The 16,856-nt window shown below is 51.5% G+C and overlaps 1 protein-coding gene and 1 long non-coding RNA gene across 3 annotated transcripts in view; one reads left to right on the forward strand and one right to left on the reverse strand.

The window, feature by feature from the left end:
- Window positions 1-16,856, forward strand: part of LOC140427700 (cell adhesion molecule DSCAM) — an 854,163-nt gene that overhangs the window by 607,204 nt on the left and 230,103 nt on the right. For both annotated transcript variants that reach the window (XM_072513215.1, XM_072513216.1), the window contains one exon: window positions 13,037-13,133. In XM_072513215.1, the coding sequence (XP_072369316.1) occupies window positions 13,037-13,133 (97 nt within the window). The remainder of the gene's footprint in view (window positions 1-13,036; window positions 13,134-16,856) is intronic.
- Window positions 15,871-16,856, reverse strand: part of LOC140427701 (uncharacterized) — a 168,570-nt gene continuing 167,584 nt past the window's right edge. The window contains exon 3 of the long non-coding RNA XR_011948589.1: window positions 15,871-16,204. This is a non-coding gene — a long non-coding RNA (uncharacterized lncRNA). The remainder of the gene's footprint in view (window positions 16,205-16,856) is intronic.

Consider the following 16,856-nt stretch of genomic DNA (forward strand, 5'->3'; position numbering starts at 1 on the left):
AATGACGACATGAGGGAGGCACTTCAGAGAAATCCAGAGCCCAGTCTCAATGTCCCAGAGAGTTTAGGCTTTACACAAATGTAAGAAGAAGAAAAAAAAAATCATTGGCAGCGCAAGGCATCTGCTTTAATGTTAAACTATTGATTATTCTGAAAATAATCAATTCACTTCTTTGATCTCTCGACCAATTGCTTTCTGTGTCCTTTCCCCGCTCTTGAGTCTTCAGAGCTATGTCGGTCTCCTTTTTTTAAATCTTCCTTTTCTACTTCAAACACGCTGGCAGCAAGTAGAATTTTTTTTCTTTTGCACCGTTACTATAACAACCTCCTGTCCTGACCCCTGTCATCTCTGATTCCGAAAGTGCCTCAGACCTTATTTTTGAAGCTTTGGATAATTTTCTCCCAATCATGGTAAGGAGAAAGGGAAAGTGAATCAATTTCTCTGGTGAGGCAATTAAGTCTCGCAGTTTAAATGATTAACCCTTCATGGATTTACTGCAGGATTAGAGGAATTCTAACAATATGTGGGATCTAAGCCACAAGATTACTTTTCTCTTGCTTCTACAGGAAGAAGAATTTATTTATTTTTCGGAACAATTTTTAAAAATTCATTTATGGGATGTCTGTGTCGCTGGTTCGGCCAGCATTTGTTGCTCATCTTGAGTTGCCCTTCAGAAGGTAGGGGTGAGTTTCCTTCTTGAGCTCCTGCAGTCCTTGAGGTGCAGGTATACCCACTGTGCTGTTAGGGAGGGAGTTTCAAGATTTTGAACCAGCGGCAGCAAAGGAACGGCAATATATTTCCAAGTCAGAGTAGAGAGTGACTTGGCGGGGAACCTCCAGGTGGTGGGGTTCCCAGGTATCTGCTGCTCTTGCCCTTCTAGATGCTAGTGGTCGTGGGTTTGGAAGGTGTTGTCGAAGGAACCTTGGTGAGTTACTGCAGTGCATCTTGTATATGGTACAGACTGTTCGACGGTGGTGGAGGGTTTGAATGTTTGTGGAAGGGGTAGCAGTCAAGCGTGCTGCTTTGTCCTGGATGGTGTCAACCTTCTTGAGTGTTATTGGAGCTGCACTCATCCAGGCAAGTGGAGAGTGTTCCATTATGCTCCTGGCTTGTGGCTTGTCCATGGTGGACAGGCTTTGGGGAGTCAGGAGGTGAGTTACTCGCTGTAGGATTCCTAGCCTATGACCTGCCTTGGTAGCCACAGTATTAATATGGCTAGTCCAGTTCATTTTCTGATAAATGGTGACCCCAAGAATGTTGATCGTTCGGGAATCAGCAATGGTAATGCCATTGAATGTCAAGGGACGATGGTTAGACCCTCTTTTGTCAGAGATGGTCATTGCCTGGCACTTGTATGGTGCAAATGTAACTTGCCATTTTGTCAGCCCAAGTCTGGATATTGTCCAGGTCTTGCTGCATTTGGACATGGGTTGCTACATTACCTGAGGAGTAACGAATGGTGCTGAACATTGTGAGGTCACTTCTGACCTTATGATGGAAGGGAGGTCATTGATGAAACAGCTGAAGATGGTTGGGCTGAGGACACTACCCTGAGGAACTCCTGCAGTGATGTCCTGGAGTTGAGATGATTGACCTCAATCCACCACCAACCTTTGTACCAGGTATGACTCCAACCAGCGGACAGTTTCCCCCCTGATTCCCATACACCAGTTTAGCTAGGGCTCCTTGATGCCATACTCGGTCAAATGCTGCCTTGATGCCAAGGACAGTGACAGTGACAGTGACACCTTTGGCATTCAGCTCTTTTGTCCATGTTTGAACCAAGGCTGTAATGAGGTATGGAGCTAAGTGACCCTGGCGGGACCCAAATTGACCGTCTGTGAGCATATTATTGTTGTGTAAGTGCCGCTTGATAGCACTGTCGATGACTCCTTCCATCACTTTGCTGATGATGGAGAGTAGACTGATAGAGCGGTAATTGGCTGGGTTGGATTGGCCATGTTTCTTGTGGACAGGACACACCTGGGCAATTTTCCACATTGTTGGGGAGATGCCAGTGTTGTAGCTGTACTGGAACAGCTTGGCTATGGGTGCGGCAAGTTCTGAAGCACAAGTCTTCAGTACTATTGTCAGGATATTGTCAGGGCCCATAGCCTTTGCTGTCCTGTCACAGAATTCCCATCATCAGAGAGTTAACCCAGAAAACGTATCTTGTATTCTGTTCATTGAATTGACAATTTGGTTTCATTGGCATGTCCTTTTAAACACTAGCACATTAATTCCCTTCATTTCTCAATATAGAAATGTTGACAGATATTACCCCTAATTAGGTGAATATGTAATCTGGACTGTCATTCATCATCACAGTCAACCAGCAGCCTGAGGCATGTGTGTGTGCGTGTGTGTGAGTGTATGTGCGCGTGTATGTGCGTGCAGGAGTGTGTTTGCATGTGCATATGTGTGTGTGTGTTCTCAAACAAGACAGAGCCATTGTGTATTCAATGTCCAACTCTCAAACTACAATATAGTGAATCCAGGATATTCACTATATTGTGGGCTAAACAGCTGGCTTGTAATGCAGAACAAGGCAGCAGCGCGGGTTCAAGCCTCCCCAAACAGGCGCCGGAATGTGGCAACCAGGGGCTTTTCACAGTAACTTCATTGAAGCCTATTTGTGACAATAAGCAATTATTATTATTATTATTATTATGCATCATTTTCGTTTTCCTTAGCCAGCTAATTAATGCTTGCACTGCAGCAGGCAGTGAGTAGGACATCCCAGTCCCTCCTGCCGAAGACAGCCCCGCGACAGGTTCCGCGATGACGGGGCAGCGAGCCATGCAGAATGCCATAGATTTAGGCAGGACCACAGGATGCTGTCGGGGAGCAATGGTGTGCCATCTCCGCTTCGGTATAGCACCTTGCAGGTACAATCCCGGCCCGTCTTTCACATGGAGCGCTGCAATGGTGCTTGCTGATAAAACTTAGTATTTACAGGAACGCCTGATGCTTGTTTGAGTTTGCCCCACAATAATTTACAGTTTCTACCAAGGGCTGGATCCTCTGCTGCGTGTCCCCGGCAGTGAAATTCCTGATGCGGCGGAGAATCCAGAGTTATCATAAAAAATGGGTCGGCACCAACCACCAGCGGGAGGATGCAAGCGGGTCAAAATGACCGTTTGTATCTTACTAAGGGGCTGGACCCTGGATTCTCCAGATCTCAGGGATTCACACGGGCGTGGATTGATATAAGTATTTGCCAACGTGGCCCTGACGCAGTGGACCTTGCGATGGGCCAAGGGGATAAGTATTTAAGGTCGGTGCTGCCAATGTCCTTCGGAGGGCCTCTCTCTGTTCCCCCACAATGCAAATCCTGCCCTCTGACCACCCCACCCACCAGCTACTCCCCAACCAGACCTCCCCTATTAGAGACCCCCACCAAAAACACCCATCAAGCCCCCACCAGAGACCCCGCCAGATATCCCACAGTTGCCCCAATCAGATATGCCCATCAGAGACCCCGAAAAGAAATACCCCCCAGTGCCCCCAATTACAGAGAACCCCCCCCCTCCATAACAGAGAACTCCATAACAGAGCACCCCCTAACAGAGAGCCCCCATAACAGGAAAACACCATATCAGAGAACCTTCCCCCCCATAATAGGGAACCCACCATAGCAGAGAACTACCCCACCCCCATCAGACACCCCTGCCAGGTTGGCTAAAGAACAGTCCAGGCATAAACATTGTTATAAACCACAATATTTATAAACATCTAGGAGTTAAGTGCTTTAACTTCCTCTTTCTTCTTTTTCTCTTCAGAAAGCACTCAACCTCTTTTGATGTAGTCATGAGCTGTCAATCACAGCTAGATATTTACAAACATTGTGGTTAGTTTCACAGCAGGCTACTTGAGATCCATTCAAGCATGAAAGCAAATAAAAATAATCAATCCAGACATCTGGCTGTCTGGACGCTGTCAATTATGAAAAGCTAATTCATATTCAAGTGAATAGAATCTTGCAGATCAAATGATCTGAGGGAGTCTTGTGATGTGTTTTTCACTTTCTATGAAGTTACAGCTGCTGCTTTCCATACATCAGTCTGAGGCAGCAGGTGTAAAGGACATATAAATGAAAAAGACAGGGATATTTTTACACTGTTTCTGCCTGGACTGCTCTTCAGTCTCCAAGCAGGTGTGACTGATGGGGAGGGGGGCTCTCTGCTATGGGGGTGGGTTATCTGATATGAGGGTTCTCTGATATGGGATGGGGCTCTGGAAGGGTGGGTCTCTGGAAGGAGGGTCTCTGATGGGGGTCTCTGGTGAAATTCTCTGGTGGTGGGGTCTTTGATGGGGGCTCTGAAGGAGGTTTGGTGAGGGGGTGGGGTCGGTCAGGTCACCATCACGCATGCATTCTGTGGGAGTGGGAAATCCCCTATAGGAAGGAGAGGAGACGATACCCTTACTTGTCAGCAGAAGGGGGAGGCAGATTTGCATTGCCAGGGGAGGAAGGGCAGACACTGCACCTTGACATTGTGAGTAGGTGGCCTGGTAGCGTGATTCTCGATGGAATCCCTTGCGATCCCCGCCATGCATAAATTTGCCTGGCAAGGGACACTGAATCGCTTCTGGGCGCCACTCCCGGTGCCAGCCTTGAACAGCAGCAATTCAGCTCCGGCAGGAGGACCTGGTCTCCCGAACAGAGAATCCAGCCCTACATGTGGATCAGGCCTTCTGAGCATGTGCAATTTTCCCTTGTTCCCTGTATTCTCTTCCAACTTTGTCCCAGAATTCTCCTGCAATTCTGCTTCGCGTTTACAGGCAGGGGCCTGTGCACTTGGGCGATAGTTGCCTGGTCTTCATTGCCTGGGTCTTCTTCAAATCTCACCCTGTGATAACTGTATGGTAAGTTAAAATTCAGGTGGGGCGGCATGGTGGCGCAGTGGTTAGCACTGCTGCCTCACGGCGCCAAGGACCCGGGTTCGATCCCAGCCCCGGGTCACAGTCCATGTGGAGTTTGCACATTCTCCCCGTGTCTGCATGGGTTTCACCCCCACAACCAAAAGATGTGCAAGTTAGGTGGATTGGTCATGATAAATTGCCCCTTAATCGGAAAAAATAATCGGAATGTTTTAAAACTTAGAACTTAGGTGAAAGGCATTGACTGGAAGGTCACTTACCCTTATATGTAGATATATTTATAGGAACAGACTGAAACTGTGATGGTTGATCTGGAGGTACATGTTTGTAATATGTATCACTACGGATGAGGCTTCTAGACTGCATAAAGATTGGCCTCCTGTTCTAACCTTCACCATCTGGTATTCTGGAGTAGAACACACTGGAGTGCCGCATATTACTGCTCAGAATTTTTTGGGAGTTTAAAGGAGGTAGCACAGTGGTTAGCACTGTGGCTTCACAGCTCCAGGGTCCCAGGTTCGATTCCCATCTTGGGTCACTGTCTGTGCGGAGTCTGCACGTTCTCCCCGTGTCTGCGTGAGTTTATGGGCAGCACAGTAACACAGTGATTAACACAGTTGCTTCACAGCTCCAGGGTCCCAGGTTCGATTCCTGTCTTGGGTCACTGTCTGTGCGGAGTCTGCACGTTCTCCCCGTGTCTGCGTGGATTTCCTCCGGGTGCTCCGGTTTCCTCCCACAGCCCAAAGATGTACAGATTAGGTGGATTGGCCATGATTAATTGCCCTTAGTGTTCAAAAACAAGGTGATTGGTGTTACGGGGATAGGGTGGAGGCATGGGCTTAAATAGGGTGCTCTTTCCAAGAGCCGGTGCAGACTCGATGGGCCGAATGGCCTCCTTCTGCACTGTATATTCTGATGCCATGATTCCTCCAGGTGCTCCGGTTTCCGAAATATGTGCTTGTTAGGTCAATTGGGCATTCTGGATTCTCCCTCAGTGAACCTGAACAGGCGCCGGAGTGTGGTGACTAGGGTCTTTTGTTTAAAAAAAAACATCTGCTTCGAGAATGTCCTTTAGAGAAGGAAATCTGCCTTCCTTGCCCAATCTGGCCGACCTATGATTCCAGATCCCCAGCAATGTAGTTGACTCTTAATTGCCCTCTGAAATGGCCGAGCAAGCCACTCAGTTCAAGGACAATTCGGGATGGGCAACAAATGTTCCTTGCCAGTAACACGCACAACCCACAAAAGAATTTAATGAAAACCCTCTAGCTCCCATTCGTCCTCTCCAACCGAGTCCCCCACCTCCCGTCACTCCATTTGCCTCTCTGTACTTTGTCCCAACCTCGGACCCCCAGTCATCAGCCAGTCCCGTTATCGCTCCACCCCTAAGTGGGGGAACAGTGCTGTCTTTGCTCATGCCACTGGGCAGGCCGCACCACTCTGACGATAGCTGGCAACATAAAGGAGCAGGGCGAGAAATTTAAAAGATATGGGGCAAGATTCAGCGGTCTCGTCGCGCCTGGTTTAGTGTCGGAACGAGGCTGTTGAACCTCACGAGAAATCTCGTGCGAGATTTGTGATGCTTGAAATGTCTCACGAAACGTTGCAACCTGGACCCCGCCCTCACTGGGCGTGGTCCATTTCAACATATTTAATGAGCCATGTGGTTCATTTAAATATACATTCGTTTGGGAATCAACAGTCGCGCCTGGGAGACCTCGCCAGGACGCCGTTTAGTACTGGTCCACATAAACATGGATCAGGCATAACAGCACCTGGGGTGGGGTCTCCCAGGCCATTGGGGACCCCGGGTGGTCGGTGACAGGGCAGGGTGGCAACCTGGCTCTCCCTCTGGCACCTAGGCACCTTGGCACTGCCACCCAGGCAACCTGGCAGTGTCACCCTGACACTGGCAGGGTGCCCAGGTGCGACTGCCAGGCTGTCAGGGGTACTGCCAGGGTGCCTGGCTGGAACTGCCAGGGTTTGCAGGTGCCAGGGATCGGTCCCGGGGGTGGGGGGCCTGAAGAGGGAGTAGGGGAAAAGACCGGGGTGGCCTTCCCTCGAAGCTTCAGTTTCAGCTTCCCTCTAAGTGCCGCCTCGGTGGAGACAATCTCGCCCGGGCCAAAAAAGAGGCAAAGTGCCATTGAATACGGAGATATTCCTCGACTCTGCAGGCGCTAGGGAACACTCAGCTTAGCTCAAGGCCGCTGAGTCGCGCCCACAGTTTGAGGTTGCTAGCAGCTGTGGTTGGGTGATTGACACACCCAATTCAGGGCGACCTCCCGACCACCCTACTTTCTCATCGTGAACATTGACCAACCATTTGCCCGTTACAAATGATGTGATCACCATGTGGTCTTTGTGCTAATCGGAAACCGCCAGTTCCCCCTCCTTGAGTTGGGATAAACACACAACCCCACACAACCCAGAGTCTTTGTTTTGTTGAATATTATTTTTGCAGATGCAACTAATTATCTTTCCTTCATAAAATCCATCAGCACAAACAGACGGTCAGGAACTATTTTTTTTTTGCACTGTGGGAAATAATGGGTGGGATTCTCCGACCCCCCGCCGGGCCGGAGAATCGGCAGGGGGCGGCGTGAATCCCACCCCGCCATCCCGACGCCGGCTGCCGGACTCTGCGGCGCCGGTTTTTCGGCGGGGGCGGGAATCGCATCGCGCTGGTCGGGGGCCGTTGGCAGCGGCCCCACCGGCGATTCTCCGGCCCACGATGGGCCGAGTGGCCGGCCGTTTTCAGCCGGTCTTGCCGGCGTAAATCAGACCAGATCCGTATCGGCGGGACCTGGCTCTGCGGATGGCCTCCAGAGTCCTCGGGGGGGGGGGGATCTGGCCCCGGGGGGGGGGGGGGGGGGGGGTGGGTGGCACGGTGGCCTGGCCCGCAATCGGGGCCCACCAATCCGCGGGTGGGCCTGTGCCGTGGGGGCACTCTTTCCCTCCGCACCGGCAGCTGTGACAGTCCACCATGGCCGGCATGGAGACGAACCCCCTGCGCATACGCTGGGATGACGCCAGTACACGCTGGCACTCCCGTGCATGCGCCGGCTGGCAGAGACCCTTCGGCGCTGGTTGGCGCGGCGCCAAGCTCTTCGGCGCCGGCCGGCATGGCGCCAACCCCGCCGCCGCCGGCCTAGCCCCTGAAGGTGCGGACGATTCAACACCTTCCAGGCTGCCTGACGCCAGAGTGGTTCACGCCACTCCTCGGCGCCGTTTCGGCCCACCCCGCCAGTTAGGGAGAATCCCTGATGCGCAATCAATTGCACAAAGACGCAGATTGGGCACAACTGTGGCTTTATTGCAGTCAGATGCATGGCCTCCTGCTGCAGCTGGCGAAATGGCAGGGCAATGGAGGTCATGCGTATTTATACAGATGTTAGTGGGCGGAGCCAGCCGGCAGGGGCTACCGGCGAACCTGTAGTGCAGGTCCTACCTTACATCCCCTAATACAGTGGTTCACCACATTCACCCCCTGTTAAAAATGAGTCCGGCGGGGGTGATGTGAACTGATGTATACAAATAGTGCAATTATGTACAGTGATAAGAATGGGGAAAACAAGGAAGAAGAAAAAAAACTCCATGTTGACAGTCCGTAGCCCGTCGAAGGTTAAGGTGATCCGGTGCTTTGGTGCTTCGTTGGGAGCGGCGTAACGGTGGCGGCGAAGTCGGTGCTGGCGTTGGTGGAGGTGGCACCGAAGGCGGTGGTGGCGGTGCTGATGTTGGCCAGTCATCATGGGACTCCGAGAGCGTGCCAAAATCCCCTTCGTCCTCTTGTGCGGAAAGTTGGGGGTTGGGTCTGGTGGTGGTCGATGCTGGTGGCGCGGTGGGGGGGCGTGGGGGCATGGGTGGGGGAGTGTTTTGGGATGGAAACTGATGATGCCAGGTCCCTGAGTGAGACAGTATCTTGGCGTCCGTCGAGGAGCTCCACGTAGGCATATTGAGGGTTGGCGTGGAGCAGGTGAACCCTGTCCACCAAGAAGTCCGCCTTGTGGAGTCGGACGTGCCTACAGAGAAAGACCGGTCCTGGAGCTGCGAGCTTGGTCGGGAGCGACACCCCGGATGTGGACTTCCTGGGGAAGGTAAAAACACATTCATGGGATGTGGTATTAGTGGCGGTGCACAATAGTGACCGGATGGAGTGCAGAGCCTCAGGGAGGACCTCCTGCCAGCGAGAGGCTGGGAGGTTCCTGGACCGTAGGGCCAGCTGGACGGCTCTCCAAACCGTCCCATTCTCCCGTTCTACTTGCCTGTTTCTACGGGGGCTGTAGCTGGTCATCCTGCTGGAGGCTATACCTCTGCTGAGCAGGAACTGACGCAGCTCATCACTCTGTCATTGTGGATGTAGGCGGGGAAACCGAACAGAGCGAAGACGGTGTTGAGGGCCTTGATGACGGTGGCAGACGTCATATCGGGGCATGGGATGGCGAAGAGAAATCTGGAGTACTCATCGACCACACTGAGAATGTACGTGTTACGGTCGGTGGAAGGGAGGGGCCCTTTGAAATCCACGCTGAGACGTTCAAAGGGGCGGGAAGCTTTCACCAGGCACGCACGGTCCGGCCGGTAAAAGTGCGGCTTGCACTCCGCACAGACCTGGCAGTCCCTTCCTCGACAGAGTAGGGCAGATTGCGGACTTTGACCAGATGGTACAATCGAGTGACCCCCGGGTGACAAAGGCTGTCGTGTAGGGCCCGGAGTTGGTCCACTTGTGCGCTAGCACATGTACCTCGGGAGAGGGCGTCTGGGGCTCGTTGATTTTACCGGGACGATACAAACTGTCGTAATTACAGGTGGAGAGCTCGATTCTCCACCACAAGATTTTATCATTTTTGATCTTGTCCCGCTGTGTGTTATTGAACATGAAGGCTACCGACCGTTGGTAGCTGAGGTTCAATTCCTGTACCAGCCTCCCCGAACAGGCGCCGGAATGTGGCGACTAGGGGCTTTTCACAGTAACTTCATTTGAAGCCTACTTGTGACAATAAGCGATTTTCATTTCATTTCATTTCATTTTTCATTATAGGTCAGGTTGAGAAGAGTGGCAGTGCGGAGGAATTTATCGAGGTTGGCATTGTGGTACTGCTGGTCATGGCCGCAGATGATGACATTATCTAAGTACGGAAAGGTGGCCCGCAAACCGTACTGGTCGACCATTCGGTCCATTTCCCTTTGGAAGACCGAGACCCCGTTTGTGACGCCGAAAGGGACCCTAAGGAAGTGGTAGAGGCGACCATCCACCTCAAAGGCAGTGTATAGACGGTCCGACTTCCAGATGGGGAGCTGGTGGTAGGCGGATTTCAGGTCAATTGTTGAGAAGACCCGGCACTGCGCAATCTGATTGACCATATCAGATATGCGTGGGAGGGGGTACGCGTCGAGCTGCGTGTACCGATTGATGGTCTGGCTGTAGTCCACGACCATCCTGTGTTTCTCCCCAGTTTTAACCACTACCACTTGGGCTCTCCAGGGGCTGTTGCTGGCCGATAATACCCACCTTAAGCAGCCGCTGGACTTCGGACCTGATGAAGGTCTTGGCCTGGGTGCTGTACCGTCTGCTCCTGGTGGCAACGGGGTTGCAATCTGCACTTAGATTGGCAAAAAGGGAGGGGAGATCGACCTTGAGGGTCACGAGGCTGCAAACGGTAAGGGGGGGTAGGGGCCCGCCGAATTTGAGGGTGAGGCTCTGGAGGTTGCACTGGAAGTCCAGGCCCAACAGGAGTGCAGCTCAGAGATTAGGAAGGACATGGAGGCGGAAGCTACTAAATTCTATGCCCTGGACAGTGAGGGTGACCGTACAGAAGTCTAGGATCAGGACAGAGTGGGATCCGGAGTCTAGGGAGATCCTTTAATTGGCAGGATGGCCCGCGAGGGAGCAGCTCCTTACCGTATCTGGGTGTACGAAGCTTTCGTGCTCCCGGAGTCCAGCAGGCACGATGTCGCGTGGCCGCTGATTTTCACCGTCGGCGACGCGGTGGCCAGGTTGTGCGGGCGAGAGTGGTCCAGCGTCATCGAAGCGAGCTGCGGGTAGTCGTCGAATGCTTCGGATGGCGAGCGTGTGCCGTTCTGATCTCGGGATGTCCGAAGACCCTGTGGGGAACAAGATGGCGGCGCCCATGGTGCGCCCATTGCGGGGTCGGGCCAAGATGGCGGCGCCCATGGGGCGCACGTGGCCGAAGGGGGACAAGATGGCGGCGCCCATTGTGCGTTTGGCGTGGGGGAGGGGGCGATAGCGGGCGCGATCGCAGCGACTGCGCGGGCCTGGCCCACAGCCGCAAAGTGTCCCTTCTTACTGCAGGATTTACAAACGGCAGTGCGGGCCGGGCAGTGTTGGAGGGGGTGCTTCTGCTGACCGCAGAAGTAGCAGCGGGGATCCCCGGGGTGCGTGGATCGACGTGCGGCGCAGGCGTATTGGGAAGGCAGGGCCCCAGCTAAGGAGGTCGTCGGCGGCGTCCAGGAGGGGTAGGAAGGGGTAGAAGGGTGGGCAGCGCGGCAGGAGGGGTAGGACTGTACATTACGGGATGAGACCGTCATGGAGAGCGCCAAGGTTTTCGTCTCTGCTAGTTCGAGCGTGGCCCCTTCCAGTAATCGTTCTCGGATGCTGTCCGACGCAATCCCCGTCACGAAAGCATGAGGAGATTAGCGTGTTCAGCGGCCGTAACGGCCTGACAGTCACAGTCCCGGACGAGTGGAATTAGGGCGTGCCAGAAGTCTTCGATGGACTCACCAGGTAGTTGCGAGCGGGTGGTGAATACATGCCTGGCGGAGAGCGTGTTCGTCTTTTGAGCATAGTGTTCTTTAAGGAGTGCCATTGCTTTCGCGTAATTCGAGGCGTCTTGGATCAACGGGAACACGCTGGAGCACAGTCTGGAGTACAGGACGTTTATCTTCTGAGCCTCCGTTGGCGCGGGGTCCGCAGCGTTGATGTAGGCCTCAAAACATGCTCGCCAGTGAGTAAAGACTTTTCTGGCGTCGGGCGAGTGTGGATCCAGCTGCAGGCGATCGGGCTTAATTCTGATATCCATTCTGTGGAAAAATCTGACTGTAATAAATTGATGCACGATCAATTGCACAAAGACGCAGATTGGGTACAACTGTGGCTTTATTACAGTCAGATGCGTGGCCTCCTGCTGCAGCTGGTGAAATGGCAGGGCACTGGAGGTCACGCATATTTATACAGATCTTATTGGGAGGAGCCAGCCAGCAGGGGCTACCGGCGAACCTGTAGTGCAGGTCCTACCTTACATCCCCTAATACAGTGGTTTACCACAATCCCGCCCAATGTTTCTGGTTATTACTTGCCACCCACATGGTGTGAATTGCTAGTGAGAGAAAGGCAAACAGGCACAGCTCTTCAAAGATTCCTGAAGATCAAATCCACGGGGTGGGGGGTGGATGTAGGAATTAGTGAGCAAAACACTGCCAGTAATACTCAAGGCAACAAAATGAATTCTCGCCACAATACCTGGAAGCCAAGAATTTAATACAGGGCTCGAATGTCTAATTAGTGAGTGATTGGTGTCCAATCGCTGTTTGAACAACAGCAGACTATTTATTGGAATAACTTTGACGATATATAGAGTGCGAAGATGCGCTTCCGACGTCTACAGATCCAGAATTGATCCTGCCCAAAAAAGCCCACACTTATCCTCGGGATCCATGCGCTAAGACCCTTCTAAACCTCTCTCTTCCCCCCCCCCCCCACTGCCTTGAAGGGACCAACTACTACAAGGGCCTTCTCGTCTGAAGGGAAGCCTGAGCTACTGGGACTATTTCCACTCGGGCAGAGGGAGCTAAGAAGAGGTTTAAAGTTCTGAGGGTATTATTCTTTTTGTTCAATCAGGTGTACTCATTGCCCAATCTCTAATTGCCCTTGAACTGAGTGAGAGGGCAGGGAACAGTGAGATTCGTTTTGGATTGTCCTCGTGAAGAGCTGGCAGAATGGGGACCGGAACAATGAACCGAATACCCAACTGCAAATGAACACTGTTGTACTGAGGAGGCCGAGAATGACCAGCTGCTGAAGAGGAGCATTAGCCTGGCTTTTCTCTTTTCAGCTGTTGATTTCTAATCTTGTTTAAAATTCCCAGAAGTTTCCGTACTTTTATGTCCCTGTTGTTTGACACATCTTTCTTCTCTTCAGATTACCCCAACAGTGCGAGGGGATTCAGGGTTTTTCTCCTGCCATGCTATCAATTCATACGGAGAGGATCGAGGGTTGATTCAGCTCACCGTGCAAGGTAAATTGGAATGCTTTGTTGCATGCTGTTATCCAGCATGATATAAAGTTGGCTTTCGAGATGACTTGCCTCTGCACGTTGTGCCACATGCCACTCCCCCAGCTGAATAGTGCAACAGGAGTCCTGCCCCAACAGCATTGATATAACATTATTTAACATAGCAAAATGTCCCAAGACACTTCACATTATCAGACAAAAGTAATGAGCACCAAGTCGAATATGGTCCAGAATTTTACAGCACTCTGCCGGGCGTACACCTGTCCTGAACGCTTGTAAAATTACGCAAGACAATGCCAGGCCTGTGTCCCAACAGCTTCGCGCACAGGTGCAATATTGAGGTTGGCAGGTGTGCCCGCAGTTTGAGTTGCACCTGCTGACAATTAAAGGGCCAATTAAGGCCGTTAAAAACCCAGTGAACTCAGATTTTACGTTTCCTGTGTGATTCTTGCGCTCGTCGCATCCACAGAAAAGGGCAGGCAGGCATTACAATTTTTATCGAGTTGTCATCCAAGGGTGATTAAAAGGCCCCCGGAGCACAAGAACTTTCATTTCATTTGCGATTTTGCTGCTGCCTATTTTCCCGGTTTTCCCGGGTTCCGTCCAATTGCGTGAACTTTCTCAGCTGCTTCACCTACAAATCTGCGCCAAGGTTCTCCCAAAATAGATCAGTCTGTACAAATCGGGAGGAACATTGACGTTTCCAAAATAAATTGGTCTTGAAAATCCATGGTCATTTGGCATGTTTCCGCTGTAATTATATGGGGAGGGGTGTGGGGTGGCTGAGCTGAGGGTAGAGACTCTCTGAATGCCAGACTCTCAATTTGATACAATGTACCAGTTACTGGTAGATATGGCCTATGTATCTGACATCAAACTGGTACTGAATTTCATACACGTGTGGCTGCTGCATAGAACCATTGAATTCCTAAATCGCAGAAGGAAGCCATTTGGCTCATCGAGCCTGTACCGACCCTCCGAAAGAGCACTCGACCTAGGCCCAAACAGCTGCCCTAGCCCCATCCAACCAGCACATCTTTGGGCTTTGGTTAGTGGGGGCGGTTACCTGAGCACTCAGAGGAAACCCATGCAGACACAGGACGAAAGTGCAAACTCCACACAGGCAGTCACCAAGGCCAGAATCGGATCTGGGTCGTTGGTGCTTTGAGGTAGCAGTGCTAACCACTGTGCCGCCAAGCCACGTGAGACAGCTAGCTTCACCTCAAATATTTGAGATACCTTGCCCTTCTGATATAAAATGGGTACATCCGAACAACAGCACCTCCAACAATGCAGTACACCCTCGTGACCTGGAGTGGGGCTTGAACACTCAACCCTCTGCCTTTAAGAGTGCTTCCAATTGATCCACTTCTGACAATGTTCCTCTGCATTGCTGAATAATGATGAGCATTGCTAAGGATTACACAGCAATGTGCAATGTTATTCAGCAATACCCTAAGTAACTATAATACCAACGCAATGGGGCAGTGGGTGGGTGGGGGGGGGGGGGGGGGGAGCATACACAGTTAGCTCAGTGGGCTAGACAGCGATGCTGAAGATCAGATTAACATCAACAGCACAGGGCTACATATACCAACGCAATGGGGCAGTGGGTGGGTGGGGGGGTGGGGGGGAACATACACAGTTAGCTCAGTGGGCTAGACAGCGATGCTGAAGATCAGATTAACATCAACAGCACAGGGCTACATTCCTATTCGGGCTGAGGTAGACTCAGCCCTGACTGTTTGGCCTACTGGTACTATAAAACTACAGCATTTTGCTGTGAGTAGGCAAATAATCATCAAGAACCTGCCGTCAGGATGAGAATTCAAGGTGGAGAAGAAGACAATTTCTCAGTACCAATGGTTACCAAGGTGAAACATCAATGTCCAAGGTTTCCAAGATGTGGAGATGCCGGCGTTGGACTGGGGTGAGCACAGTACGAAGTCTTACAACACCAGGTTAAAGTCCAACAGGTTTGTTTTGATGTCACTAGCTTTCGGAGCGCTGCTCCTTCCTCAGGTGAATGAAGAGGTCTGTTCCAGAAACACATATATAGACAAATTCAAAGATGCCAAACAATGCTTGGAATGCGAGCATTAGCAGGTGATTAAATCTTTACAGATCCAGAGATGGGGTAACCCCAGGTTAAAGAGGTGTGAATTGTGTCAAGCCAGGACAGTTGGTAGGATTTCGCAGGCCAGATGGTGGGGGATGAATGTAATGTGACATGAATCCCAGGTCCCGGTTGAGGCCGCACTCATGTGTGCGGAACTTGGCTATAAGTTTCTGCTCGGCGATTCTGCGTTGTCGCGGGTCCTGAAGGCCGCCTTGGAGAACGCTTACCCGGAGATCAGAGGCTGAATGCCCTTGACTGCTGAAGTGTTCCCCGACTGGAAGGGAACATTCCTGCCTGGTGATTGTTGCGCGATGTCCGTTCATTCGTTGTCGCAGCGTCTGCATGGTCTCGCCAATGTACCACGCTTCGGGACATCCTTTCCTGCAGCGTATGAGGTAGACAACGTTGGCCGAGTCGCACGCGTATGTACCGCGTACCTGGTGGGTGGTGTTCTCACGTGTACCAACGTTCTCAAGGTTTCCAAGGTTACTCAGCAATAACCATGGTAACTCAGCAGCCTATAGCAGTATTCAGCCATACTCAGGCTTACTCAATGGTATAAAACAGTAAGCAGCAGTGTTAACAACCCCAAATTTATTTATTTTTTAACATTTTATTCACTTTCTTACAGTTACAAAGCCAATGCACAGAGTAGACTGAGCAGGTCCTTAATCATTCTCCTCGCTTGCTCCAAAAGCCAATTAGAACTCCGTTTGAATCCAATGCGTGTTCCCCACAAGAGAGACATACAAGATCCAACCTGATAAAAAAAAGGCATTGCATCTCATCTTGGGCTTAATCTGATGCTTGATCTTCGCCGAAAGTCCGAGAAGCGATCAAATTTCCTTTGTACTGAGCCTTTAATGTGGAAGTGGTTAGGATCTGGAATGCACTACCCGAGAGTGTGATGGAGACAGGTTCAATCATGACTTTCACAGGTGTATTGAACAAGTATCTGAGGAGATAAAGTACATGTTAAAGCAGACGAGAGAGAAATGATGAGTTGGAGAGGTTTGGGGAGAGAGCTTCCAGGCACAGGGTCTGGACGGCTGAAGGCAGTGTTCCCAATGGTGGGGGCGAGGGATGGGAGGGATGTACAGAAGGCCAAAGCTGAAAGAGGGTGGATATCTCGCTGAAGGCTTTTACAGAGATGGAGGGATGGATTGGGGGGGGGGGGGGGGGGGGGAGCGGGTGCGTGCAAGAATTTGAAAACCAGAATGAGAATTTTCAAAGGCAGTGCTGGACTGGAAGCTAATCAGCCTGGAAGCACCTCAATGAAGAGAGTGGTGACGGGTGAACAAGTCTCAGTGCGAGATCAGACTGGGGTGGCAGGGATTTGAATGAGTTCAAGTTCCTGAAGGGTGCAAGATGGCAGGACATTTGGAGTATTTGGCTCTAGGGGTATCAAAGGTGTTGATGGGTGTTTCAACAGCAGATGGGCTGGGTGCGGCGGGAGACAAGCAGAATTAGAGAGTTGCAGGTAGGCGGTCTTTGTGGCGGTGAGGATATAAGATCAGAAGCTTTCTCGGGGTCCAATAGGGTGACGGGATTCTGAAAAGTCTGGACGAAGGATAGAATGGTTGATGAACAAATGGAGGTTATGGTGG

Source organism: Scyliorhinus torazame, chromosome 8 (genome assembly GCF_047496885.1).
Source record: "Scyliorhinus torazame isolate Kashiwa2021f chromosome 8, sScyTor2.1, whole genome shotgun sequence".
In the NCBI taxonomy this organism is placed as follows: Eukaryota; Metazoa; Chordata; class Chondrichthyes; order Carcharhiniformes; family Scyliorhinidae; genus Scyliorhinus; species Scyliorhinus torazame.